The sequence below is a fragment of the Aulonocara sp. 'chitande type north' Nkhata Bay genome, linkage group LG16, assembly GCF_057382095.1.
Source record: "Aulonocara sp. 'chitande type north' Nkhata Bay isolate Kocher_YH1m ecotype deep benthic linkage group LG16, A_spYH_male_GT1.1, whole genome shotgun sequence".
In the NCBI taxonomy this organism is placed as follows: domain Eukaryota; kingdom Metazoa; phylum Chordata; class Actinopteri; order Cichliformes; family Cichlidae; genus Aulonocara; species Aulonocara sp. 'chitande type north' Nkhata Bay.
The window spans coordinates 23,793,893-23,806,131 of NC_141359.1; the positions used below are offsets into that span (position 1 = coordinate 23,793,893).

The window sequence follows — 12,239 nt, forward strand, 5'->3', positions numbered from 1 at the left end:
TGGTGGTTGTTAGAGAAGACAGATAGAGAGGAAAGAGAAACACAGCTTTACAGAAGATAGAGAGGAAAGAGAAACACAGCTTTACAGAAACTTTAACTCTGCTAAGATATATTTGACTGCAAAGCTCAAAATCCTTCAATTATAAATGCTGACTCAAGTCAGGAAGAGCATCTCCTGATCAGATAGACGTTGTGCTCATTAGAACCGATTAAAGATAGAAGATGTGCTTCAATATGAAAATGCTTAATTGGAATCCTATATTTTTGTTTGAATACCACAGAAAAAAAGCTGCTGCTGATTATTGTTGCCACAATTGTCAGTGAGCTCTGAAAGTAAACAACAATGAAATTCTCCAGTAGATCCCCCTCATTAATCTTAAACCCCTCCAAATGAAGCTTCGGGTCTTAATTAGCATGTTTTTATATTTCCGTATAACATCTGAAAATCGCACAACATCCTCTGACCTCTTCATCTTCATTTCTGCTCTTGTTCTTCTTGTATGTTTCCTCCTGCCATGGCGAAACAGGCTGCTAACATCCCCCTAGTCTGCGAGCTGGGCATCGACAAGCTCTCCTTTGATGATTTCTCTCTGGATGTTGACGCCATGATAACGGCAGCTTTGAGAATGTTTATGGAACTGGGAATGGTGCAGAAATTTAAGATTGACTATGAGGTGAGGACACTGAGTTTCCCTGTCTTAATTTCTTTGCTTTAATACTTGATTGAGATTGCCCCGAACAGTTTTGGAACTGCACGAGGACCGCTGACCCATGTGCTCATCTCGCCACCTGTCTTACCCTGCAGACGCTGTGCAGATGGCTGCTGACTGTCAGAAAAAACTACAGAATGGTTCTCTATCACAACTGGAGACACGCATTCAACGTTTGCCAGTGCATGTTTGCCATGCTGACGGTAATGGTCATGCTCATTTTTGATCACTTTCTGTTCTAAACACAGTTAGATCAAGGCATTGCATTTCAACATACAGTTAGAGATAAGAATAGAAAAGCTTTGAGAAAGTTGATCTGACCAGCAGTGACGATATGAGGGCTGTTGCCATATAAACTGCTATTGATAACTGGAAAACTTAATTAAATAATTTGTTTGCTATAATGATCGTAGTGTATATCTACATATATGTTTGTATGCATCCTATGTTGCATATCCATATGTTTTCGCTATCTTAGAGTTAGTTGTTCGTTCCACTTTGCTTTTAGCTTTACTTTCCTCGTCTTCTTCTCTATGATTGACTTCAGCTTTCTCACTCTCTCCAGCTGTCTCCACTTCCCCGATTGCACTTCTGTGTACATATAATCGCTGTCTCCTTTTGTCCTTAGTTTGAGTGTTTGTTCCTCTTGTCTTACTGCTTATTCAAGCTTTTATGTTCCTGTAGTTTTATAATTTAGAATTTCCTCTTCTGGACCTTATGTTTTGGTTTTTTGTTTGAATATAAACAGTCATTAAACAGCTCACTTTCAGTTAATGCAGTCTGCCTCTGCACATCTGCATTTGGGTCCTCCTCTAATCCTTCACTGTCAGTAGCACAGCTGACCATGACAATAAATTTAGAAGACAAAAAACCCCATTTTTACAGATGTCATTTTTTAAAAATTTCCTACAAATAGTCTTTATTTGACAATCCACCTGCAAATATGATGTTACATTCTACATTTGCGGGTTTTTTTTCACCTATGATGTTCAACATACATCACCTGTAGGGGAGACCGGGGATAGTAGTAACATTTTTCACATTTCTGTCTGTAAATTGGAGCTCTTTTAAGGTAGTGGATTCAAAATGTAATGCAAAGTATTTACATGTCTCTGCTATTAAATAGTGCAGCTATTTTCTCTGCAGCACAATTACCCATGCATGGTATGGCCTCAAACACGAAGAGTGAAATGTTACAATTAACCCCATAGTCTGGGTTAGTTGTAACATATCCTGGGGTGAAATGTAACACAATGAAATAAGGGTACTAACAAAATATTAACATGTAATCTTTGTTTATTCAACACATGAATGCACTTACATCCATTTATGTAGCTGTGTGTGTGTGTGTGACAGAATGCAGAAATCTAGCTTTTGAACATATTCCAACCCCCCAAAAAAGACAAATTATGGAAATTTCTGCAACTGAATATTTCATTCATTTTGGTTGGTCTTCCTTGAGTTTGGCCTCATTGGCTCAGTGGGCATTATAACCTACAACTCTTGCACCAATTTTGAACATAACAATGGAGCTGGAAAAATGTAGTTGTTCACCAGCATCGCAATTCCATTACTTTTTATCATGGCTTACCTTGGTGTGGTTTGCAAAGTGCTTCAGAAAGATGAGGAAATCTGTTTCTTGCACCCATCCTGATTTATTTCACTACCAGTACTTCCTACTGGTCCATCTCTGACACAGTGGTCTGCATAATGTATGTGTGGGAACACAAACAGTGGAGGAATTGTGTTGCCAATGGCATTAACCGCATATACAAATGCGACCAGTGAACCTCTCTCTGCTGATGTCGTTGCCCCAACTTGTTTAATATAAGTTAAAGTAATAGTGTGGTAAGTTGTAACATCTGCATTATTGTTACAACTAACCCAGACTGTTGCTGTTACAACTGACCCAGACTCCTATAGCCATGAACTAGCTAACATTACAGGCAACGGCTAAAACATTAGCACTAAAGACCCACACAGAATATATCCCCATAGACATACAAATAACATAATTTAAGTTTGATGAGTTTAACTGCAAAGCAGATAATGCTATTACAAATTGAAATAAAGTAGAAAAACTTACTTTTTGGCATACAAATTACTTTTTTTCATGTTAAATTGTCTGTGTTTGACGAAATGTGCTGATTTTTCACATGTGATAGCAGAACTGAGTTGGGCATGCACAGGATGAGTCACATCATTTGAAACTTAGCCCTGATTGGAGAAATTGGAAGTGTTACAACTGACCCACGTTACAACTATCCCCGGTCTCCCCTACGCAACGTACCAAAGTTTGTATCCGTGATGGAATTTTATTTGGGCCACGAAAAAATACAGAATGAAGAATTTCAAAAAGCGCTGCAGCAAAAACCACGCTGCTTTTTACTACATTTAATATTATTAACACCAGCAAAAACCAGCACAGATATGATAATGGCTGACACTCCAAAGTGGTAGGTAGTGATATTGTACCTTAATGATTTTGACAACCACCAATATGCAAAAAAGAGAGGACAGTCACTGCTCAGGTAGTGCCACAGTGTGTAGCTAGCTAGTACCAAGCAAAATCATGTTGGAGGAGTGTGAGAATTCTTTGGTTTCTGTGGTGTTAGCATAGTATAGCATAGACTCTACGTGGGAAGCTGAAAAAATTGTACTATCCTGTTTTCTTGGTGTCAAAATTGACTTATCTCAAGACAAGACTGTGAGTGCTAACTTATCAGCTAATGCCAGTTTGGTTTGTTTTGCTGATTAGTGCTAAAGGGGAAAGCGATTTTGCCACTTGTCACTTTGGTGCTGATGGTTGACTGCTAGTGGACATTTGAGTTGCTCTGGTTGCCTAGGTAACCTGCTACCACCCTTTTGTACCCTTTCTTTGTTGTCACATGATTCAGTCCCACAGCTTAAAGTTTAAGTCTGATTGCGTCCACTTCGTTGGACCAAATTGAGTTTTTTTTGTTGTTTTTTTTGTACCATTTTTCTTATCCTTCTTTTTGGTGGATAAGTTTTGACAGTTTGTCTGTAAACCGAGCTTCCCAGTAGGCACAATAAAAGGATTGAATTGAACCAGTGGTTATTTCATCTGATGTCACGTGAAGTCGCTGTCATTTTCAATGAACTTCACTTCCCAAATCTGGTGCACAAATGTCTTGCACAATCAGTGAATAGAGTTAACCATATAGCAAGCTACTTTATTTTCCCCATTATCTTCTTGGAAATGCTGCAAAAGGTACCAACACCATAAATTCTAGGTCTAGAAGCACACTAAAAAGCCTCAAAGCAGGCTACAGGTGCTGGTGTTGGCAAAGAAACCCAGTAATTCACAACTTTAAACTTTAATGCAAATAAAATTGGTGAAAAAAAAATCCCTCTCTGCAGTTTACATTAGTGAAGAAATTAAAGATTTTTCAGACCAAGCTGTGAACATGTCTGCAGCAAAGTTGGACAGTTTTTTATCACCACCATAATCATGGCGACCAGAGGCCATAGAAAGTCAGTGGCATTTAGTGCCTTTAGCCAACCATGGATGAAAAATCACTGGCGATGTGAAAGGGGTGGATTCTGAGTTAAACTTTTTTAAACTTTGAGGAAAACGATCCAAAGGACTACCAATAGGAGCGCAGGATACCGGTGATTGACATATGATAGGATAGTAAGTATATTTAAATGACGGACCTGGATGTTGCTGGATGTACAGAAAATCAAGTTAACGTAGCATATAAATGAGAGACATTAAAAGATAAGGTTGCAATAGCTTTGCTGCACACTGGCATGAATATGAATGGAAATAACTAGCCAGCTTGCAACTAGGCAGCTGATGAATGACCCTATGATCAATGTTAAGATTGTTAAAATCGTATTATTTTATGTAATACTACATTTCAGTTTGATCTACGTTGAACTCACAGAGATTTAAATGATGACTCACTATATTATTAACTGTACAAACAGCCAGTTCTGTGTTTGCTTGAATTGAGACCCCAAGAGAATTACTTCTGCTTTTCCAGCAGGCCTTTTAATTTATCAGGTCCTTGGGGTAACGCACACTCTCACACAATTACACATGCATACAGACATGCACACAAACTCGTATAAAACACCACAGTGTAGTTCACTTAATCAAGTGCAGCATTAATGTGTGGCATCCCATCTGAATTGATTATTGGCAGAGGGGAAAGAAATAGCAGTGTGTAAGCTCCTGTGGACCCCTCAGCTCTTCTCCCATGTGCTTTAATGAGCAGGCTGAGGGCCTTGCTATCTTTGCCGCTATCCCGACAATGACCTATAGTGACTCACTCAGCACATGGCCTCCAGAATCCATTCATCCAAGCCATAAATCTCACTGTTTGGCTGTGTTACTGCAGTCCCCTCATTTTTAGAGGGATATAGTTTTGGATGATGCTGCTGTTTTAGTGGGTTTTTTTTTTCATTTTATTCAATGTACTGCTTACAGCTTCATAAAATTATAGAGTAATAGATGCAGCTCTGGAGCACATGGAATGTGTGTGTGTGTGTCTCTGTGTGTGTGTGTGATTTCTTATTTGCCTCCTGTTCTCTGTGCCAATCAGACAGCAGGTTTCCAGGAGACTCTGACAGACGTGGAGATCTTAGCCCTTATTGTCGGATGTGTGTGCCATGACTTGGACCACAGGGGCACCAACAACGCTTTTCAAGCAAAGTAAGGAAACACACACACACACATATGAACATACTACAATCTACACACTGCTGTTCCCATCTGCAGCAGTCTGCAGTAGTGCAGCTCAGATCAGCAAGAGTCAAGTCGGAAGTTGTTTAAGGCTTATATAAGAGTCTCCTTAACGAAGAAACTGTAAACATTGCTGACTCTGGGTGCATTAAAAAAAGCTAATAAATTACTGAATATAAATATTTTCTGCTTCCATCAAGATTGTTATAGTGCAAGCTGATTTTCAAAAATGTTGGAACATGATCGAAAATATATCAGAAAATGATATGAGAAATGTTGTTCTGGCAACATGTTTATATAAAGAATGGGCATTTATCACAGTGCTGTTGCAGTTTTTATTTCAATAACACGGTAAATGTACAGCAGCTGAGGAGATTGCTTCGAAAGTTAGATTTCTTTCGCTATTCTTGTTTCATGTAGGATTTCAGCTGCTCAACAGTTTAAGGGTTCCTTTATTGTATTTTGACTTTCAGAATGCACCCAGTGTTTTCAAGCTGGGCACAGTAGTGTTGGTTTTAGCAGCCCAACACCTGTTCAGCTGCTTGATAATGCAAATGTCATCACTTGGCAGCAACCCAGTACATTTAGACAATGTAGACAAGGAAATCTGCTCAAGGTCAAAGTGAGCATCAGAATGGGAAAGAAAAGTGATATAATGATCTGAAAAAGAGAAACTCTTAAGTTGGGTTAAAATGTCTTGTTGATGAGGAGGCTGGCCAGACAACACGACGATGTGGATTCAACCTGCCTTGCAGCAGTTCAAACTCCTGGTGGTGTACTGCTTCCTTAATTATATTTTTTGGACTGACTTTGGCATTGTTTAAAGTCTGCAGCCTACCTGAGCATTGTTGTTAACCATGCTCATCCCCTTATGACCACACTGTACCCATCTTCTCGTCACATCATCTCAAACTGGTTTCTTGAACAGAGCAGTGAGTTCATTGTGCTTAAATGGCCCTTAGAGTCACCAGATCTCAATCCAACAACACTTTTGGGATGTGGTGGAACAGGACACACATCATGGATGAGCAGCCAACAGATCTGCTGCAATTGCATGTACACCTCAACCTATTAATCCAGACTAATTCACATTTGTAAAACCCTCATTATAAGAAATGCTGATTTTTACCATGGGTAATAAATAACATTTAAAGACGGCACTAAAATGTGGGATATTTTTGCATTTTAAATCCAGCTCGCATGCGTCGTTTGTGGCTGTGTCACTTCTCTTGAGTATTCTTTTTAGAAGCTAAATTAAACGACGATCTTATTCAGTGTGAAACCTCTCCGTCTTTGCTGTAGTTTAGGATATGACTCTCAAGCTGTTTTCTGTACTGCAACACCTGGTGACAGGTTGGTGAGGAAATCATACCAAACTCAATCAGTTTCTCTGCATGTGTTGAATCCTGATTATGTTATCCCTCGTTTTTGATCCCAATATGCGTGCGCGTGTGTGTGTGTTTGGCAGGACGGGCTCAGCTCTCGCTCTGCTTTATGGGACCTCTGCTACACTGGAGCACCACCACTTCAACCATGCTGTCATGATCCTGCAGAGCGAGGTGGGCTATGTTCTTATATCTGCTGCAATGCAGTTACCATAAACGGTTTGCTAATGCCTACCTCAGACAAAACAGAAAGCATTCAGAAAGACCCAACATTCAGAATCTCTTCACAAAGACATTTTTTGCAGCACTCTTGTATTTCAGTGCATTGCATGTTCACATTTGTGCTACTTTTCATTATATTGAAAGTCTGTTAATATCTGCACTGCAGATCTTTTTCACTGCCCTGATATTTTACATGGTCAAACTAATTTCATTACTGATGCCAGCTGCCAGCAGCATGCACAGTACCAGGAACCTGGAACCACCAGGTCCAAAAATTAAATGCAATAATTTTAGTAACACTCATGGTTTCCCTGCTGAAGTAGATGTCAATGCCTATTAATCCTGAAGGTTGAACAGTGAGTGATAGAAGGTTAAAGTTATGACCTTAAAGGACTGATATTACCTTTTTTTTGGTAAAAACACTACTGTGTAAAATTCTTGTGCCACCCCTCATTTCTTTATATTTTACTTCCAAATAGAGACATTTATTTTTTTTAAAGTGGTCTTGAGCAGTAGCTCTCCAGACATGTTTTTCTTTGGTCATTGGCTGCTTTTTCCACTCATTTTCAGTTCAGTTCTTGTACCTGAATATTTTTAGAGGAATGTTTTTTGTTTTGAAGCCACTTAACACTGATCTATGAATGATTAAGCATTAAAAAGTCATCTCACACAAGGGATGAACCAGTGTTGTGTTGACCAATAATGGACAGATTAGCAGAGAAGCAATTTTAAATCGTTTAAGCACTTTGTTACTAGTATCTGACGTAAAAATAAATCCTTTGTTTACTCAAATCTATGAAAAACTGCCACAGATAAAATGGTATTAATAAATAGTATTTTAGAAGTGCTATCAGCTTAAATGTTGTCCAATCTCAGTATGGTGTGGTATCTCAGTATGGTGTGTCCCTAATATATTTGAGGAAACTGGCCCGTCAGATGATCCATCTACTGTTCACTGGAGCCTCATCAGAAATGGTCTCAGTGGAAGGGTTTTTGTCAAGAAGTGATTCTTCTTAAATGGGAAAGAGGGAGAAAAGACTGATGTATAACAAATTACACAAGAACTAGACTGAAAAATCAGTGGTAATAGATTTTATGGAGTGATGAATCCAAATCCAGATTTTCTGCACATAAGGAGGAAGTCAGTGCAGAGGTCCAACAGTGAGCATCTATAGCCATCTGTAAAAGACAGTGGTGCTGGGAAATGCAGAAAAGAACCACCTCAGTTGTTCTCCTGGCTGAAGTTTGGTCCTTTTGCAGCATCCTGCCATGCGATTACATTTGTTCCTGACCACCGAGAACACTCAAGTTAACTTTTATCGAGTGAAAAAAAAGTTAGCTTGTTTATATTATGCTAACATAGCTGTGTCGCTAGCGGTCACGTAGCACATCATTATATACCAGCTAGCCAAACTTCAGTAACCCTACAAACGTCACTGCTGTTTAGTTTTCTGTCTTCATTTATGTTGGAAGTGATAACAGAGCTGTACATTTTAATTTGTTTACAAAACCCCGCAGTCAGGACATGCTATATTGTATTTAGATAGAAGCTAGCGAGCTAAATTCCTGCTAACTATTAACTCGGTTAAATGTCATAAATTCCGTTTTCATGGATGCCTGGATGTTAAACTCAATTGTTACACCTGGTAGAGCAGAACGCTGATCATTTTATTAAAGATGAAAGACTTTAGACAGTTTTTCAACTCTCAGTAATGCAATAGTGGTCGTTTGATATATGGACCTGCAGCGGAGTTTAGGCCCAGACACGGCTAGTGACGTCAGACTCAATGACCGGATAGAGACGAGAAGAAAGCTTGCCTAAAATTTGTATGGCTCTGTAAGGGTGTCAGCCAACCAGCACAGACTTTAGGATGGATGCTCTTAAAGTAACACGACTAGTATCTACGTTTTACCATGACTGCGCAGAAGTCACGTGTTTCCCTGCTGTCAAACTCCTGTGCACCTAATGTGGCTCTTCAACTCTCTGGCATCCCAAATGAATAAATGCTAAATTTTTCATAAAAGAAAACAGTGTGTGTGTGTGTGTGTGTGTGTGTGTGTGTGTGTGTGTGTGTGTGTGTGTGTGTGTTTGGGGAGAGGGGGGTAGTTTGTACTCACAGTGCTTGGAGGCAGACAAGTGGTGTGGATTGTCTGCTACATGTGAACGAATAAACAAATAGCTCACGCTACTCTCAAATCAATGTAATTACCGAGATGATTGATTCGGTGGTAATTGGTTGAGAGAGACATTTTACCAGGTGACTGGATTCCGTGAAGTTGTAATTGAAGGCGTTTTGAGGGAGCAGCTGAGGCGAAGCTTAGCGGTAGTTTCCACAGGCTTCATTATCGTGGTGCTGACAACACAGTAAGCTGACAAATGTTTGCTTGGAATATCATAATGGTGTGTGTTGATACTGGGGTTGAACTACTGTTATCCTTAGTTCATTAGCATATAAATGAACAGCGGGGCTAATTCAAGTCGAAGCTGGAGCTCAAATTCAATCCACCAGCCCGCGCAAACCATTAATAAAATTGTAAACTTTTAAACGTCACTCGCTTCCTTTGTATCTCTCAGATCCCGCTAGTCATTCTATTTCAGTCGCCTCCTTCCTTCATCTGCTCCAGTTGTGACAGAATGAGAGATGTCCTTTGTGTTACTGATGTTATGCAGTTCAATATTTCATAGGAACCCATGAGCTGATGAAAGGAATTACAAGCATGTTGGCACAGTTTTTAGAGTTCAGTGCTCAGGTTGCGAAAGGGAAAACGGTGACGATCAGCATTTAAAAACCTCTGCTAATTGCAAACCATCCGTTAGAGGAGAGTGGATATAATGTGATCGCTTATATTCTAACTATGTGTTCTACTGTTATGGCTTAATTGTCCAAATAAGATCTTTTTATGACTCTTTCACACGTCAAATTTGTGAAGACTTCATAGGACTGCACATTCCCTCATTCTCTTCTCTCTATAACACAGAAACGTTTTATGGTGGTGTAGTTTTATATGGCTTTAATTTCCATATGAACTGACAATTTGGTTAGATATTTAGGCGTGTTAATGGTTCTAACAGGGGTGAATACCAGGTGTAGTAAGCACACTCCCTTCAAACACCCCCTGATTTTTAAAATTCTCCCATCAGCCCTTTGTGGTGCTGACACAAAGGGCTGATGGGGCTGACCCCTGTTATAGAGAGATACACTTGATATCTCTCTATAACAGGGGTGTCAAACTCAAATACACAGTGGGCCAAAATTCAAAACTGGAACAAAGTTGCGGGCTAATGTTAATATTTATTGAAATATATTTATTCCTCCAGATATAAGAATGAATCTTTTCTTATGGACTCAAACATGTTTTGCTGAAAAACTGAATATGGAACAAGCAAAGCTTAATACTAAACAATATATATATTAGCTGTATAATACCAGTAGGCCAGCTCTAATAGTAATTTGGTATGGCTTCGCGGGCCAAATGTAATTAGGCTGCGGGCCAAAGTTTGACACCTATGCTCTATAATATCTGGAGCTATATAAGTAAAATTGAACTGAAGGTTTTTGTTTCAGTTTATCAGCTCTCTCTGGTCACAAAATGCTCTGTATATGCTTCCCCACATATGAATTAGTACCTATTAGTAATAGGGCTGGGCTATATCATACCGTTCACGGTAATACCGGTGTAACTTTGGGCAACGATAGGAAAATGAAATATCGTGATAGAATATGGGTAAAACGTGCGTGCGCAGTGCCTTTGTTTACATATGCACATGGCGGTGACACAGAATGAGAAGAGTGAAAGCGGATCGTTGAATGAAACGGATGAACCAGAATTGGTTTGTAAAAATGCTGCAACTTCAGTGGTGTGGAACTGGTTTGGCTTTTATCGGTCAGATACACAACAAAGCACTATTTTTGGTAGAGCATCCTAGCGGGCCATCGTTATTACCGTGTTGTTTGGAAAATACAGCACACTTAAAATCAATCCTTTGATTTTTCTGAAAATCGACAGTGCCCCTTATAATCCCGTGTGCCTTATGTATTAATTCTGGTTGTGTTTACTGACCTCGAAACGATTTTATGTGGTACATGGCGCTCGAAAATCTGTCAAATGTTTTAGTACGACTTTGCTAAGCTACGAAGCTGCACCGCTTGATGGACTGTCGCAGCATTACGGCTATCGTAGGCAGGAGCCTCGCGGAGTGATACCTACTGTGCTTCAACATAACATTGCCGTATTGTGTGTGTATAACCTCTTTTTAAGTTTTGTGGATATTATACATGGTTATGCTGAGGAATTTCCACTGGAAATGCCTTTTGGTTAAACTGTCAGCAAGGAATTTACATTTGCACTGTTAAATTTTTATATAACTTTAATGCACATAAAAAGCAGCTGCTTGTTTAAAGTTGTGGAGTTGTAAAGCATTTGTCTAGTGTCAATTATATCGTCAGTTATATCGTTATCGCAAATTTTCAAATGTATATCGTGATAAATATTTTTGGTCATATCGCCCTGCTCTAATTAGTAAAAGTATTATTATTAGTAGTAGTATTAGTATACATTATTACTGGAATTCTTCTTTTTAAAAGAATCTTTAAATTTAAAAAAAAAAGAGGCTGGGAACCAACTAGAACTTTGACTGTAAAAAACAAAACAAAAACGCTTCCAATTCAACACTGACAGTAGTTTCCTTGATCTCTGTGCCACCTTTCTAGTTGACAAATGCTTATTTTAACACGTAGATTGTAACAAAATTTAGCCCAAACTTTTATTAAAGGCCAAATGTGAGCAAGCCTAGATGAGTTGAAGTTGAAATTTTGGGACTAAATATCAAATGTTAATAGTTATTGCGGTAAAAACATTTAAGTGGACGGATTGGGTAATACATTTGTAAAGATATCCCACACTGCTATCACGTCAGCTGCTTTAGTTTGTATATCTGACGACAGGTTTGTGCTTCTCTTAAAAATTATACAGCAGGTCATAGGAATGGTACTTATCCAAAATGTCCAGGGACAGTAATCATTCATTTCAGGCTACTTGTATGCTTTTAGAAACGTGGCTTATGTTTTCTTTATGGTGTCTCTGTGTGTCTCTCCACAGGGTCACAATATCTTCTCCAACCTCTCGTCCACAGAGTACAGCGACCTCATGCAGCTGCTGAAACAGTCAATTCTGGCCACAGACCTCACACTTTACTTTGAGTATGTACCGC

At 39.1% G+C, this 12,239-nt stretch overlaps 1 protein-coding gene across 1 annotated transcript in view; it reads left to right on the forward strand.

Annotated features, from left to right (window-relative positions):
• The window catches only part of pde11a (phosphodiesterase 11a), a 54,573-nt gene that overhangs the window by 33,597 nt on the left and 8,737 nt on the right, over positions 1-12,239 (forward strand). The window contains exons 11-15 of the mRNA XM_086266021.1: positions 527-673; positions 805-912; positions 5,281-5,390; positions 6,889-6,979; positions 12,128-12,228. Coding sequence (XP_086122147.1) covers positions 527-673; positions 805-912; positions 5,281-5,390; positions 6,889-6,979; positions 12,128-12,228 — 557 coding nt within the window. The remainder of the gene's footprint in view (positions 1-526; positions 674-804; positions 913-5,280; positions 5,391-6,888; positions 6,980-12,127; positions 12,229-12,239) is intronic.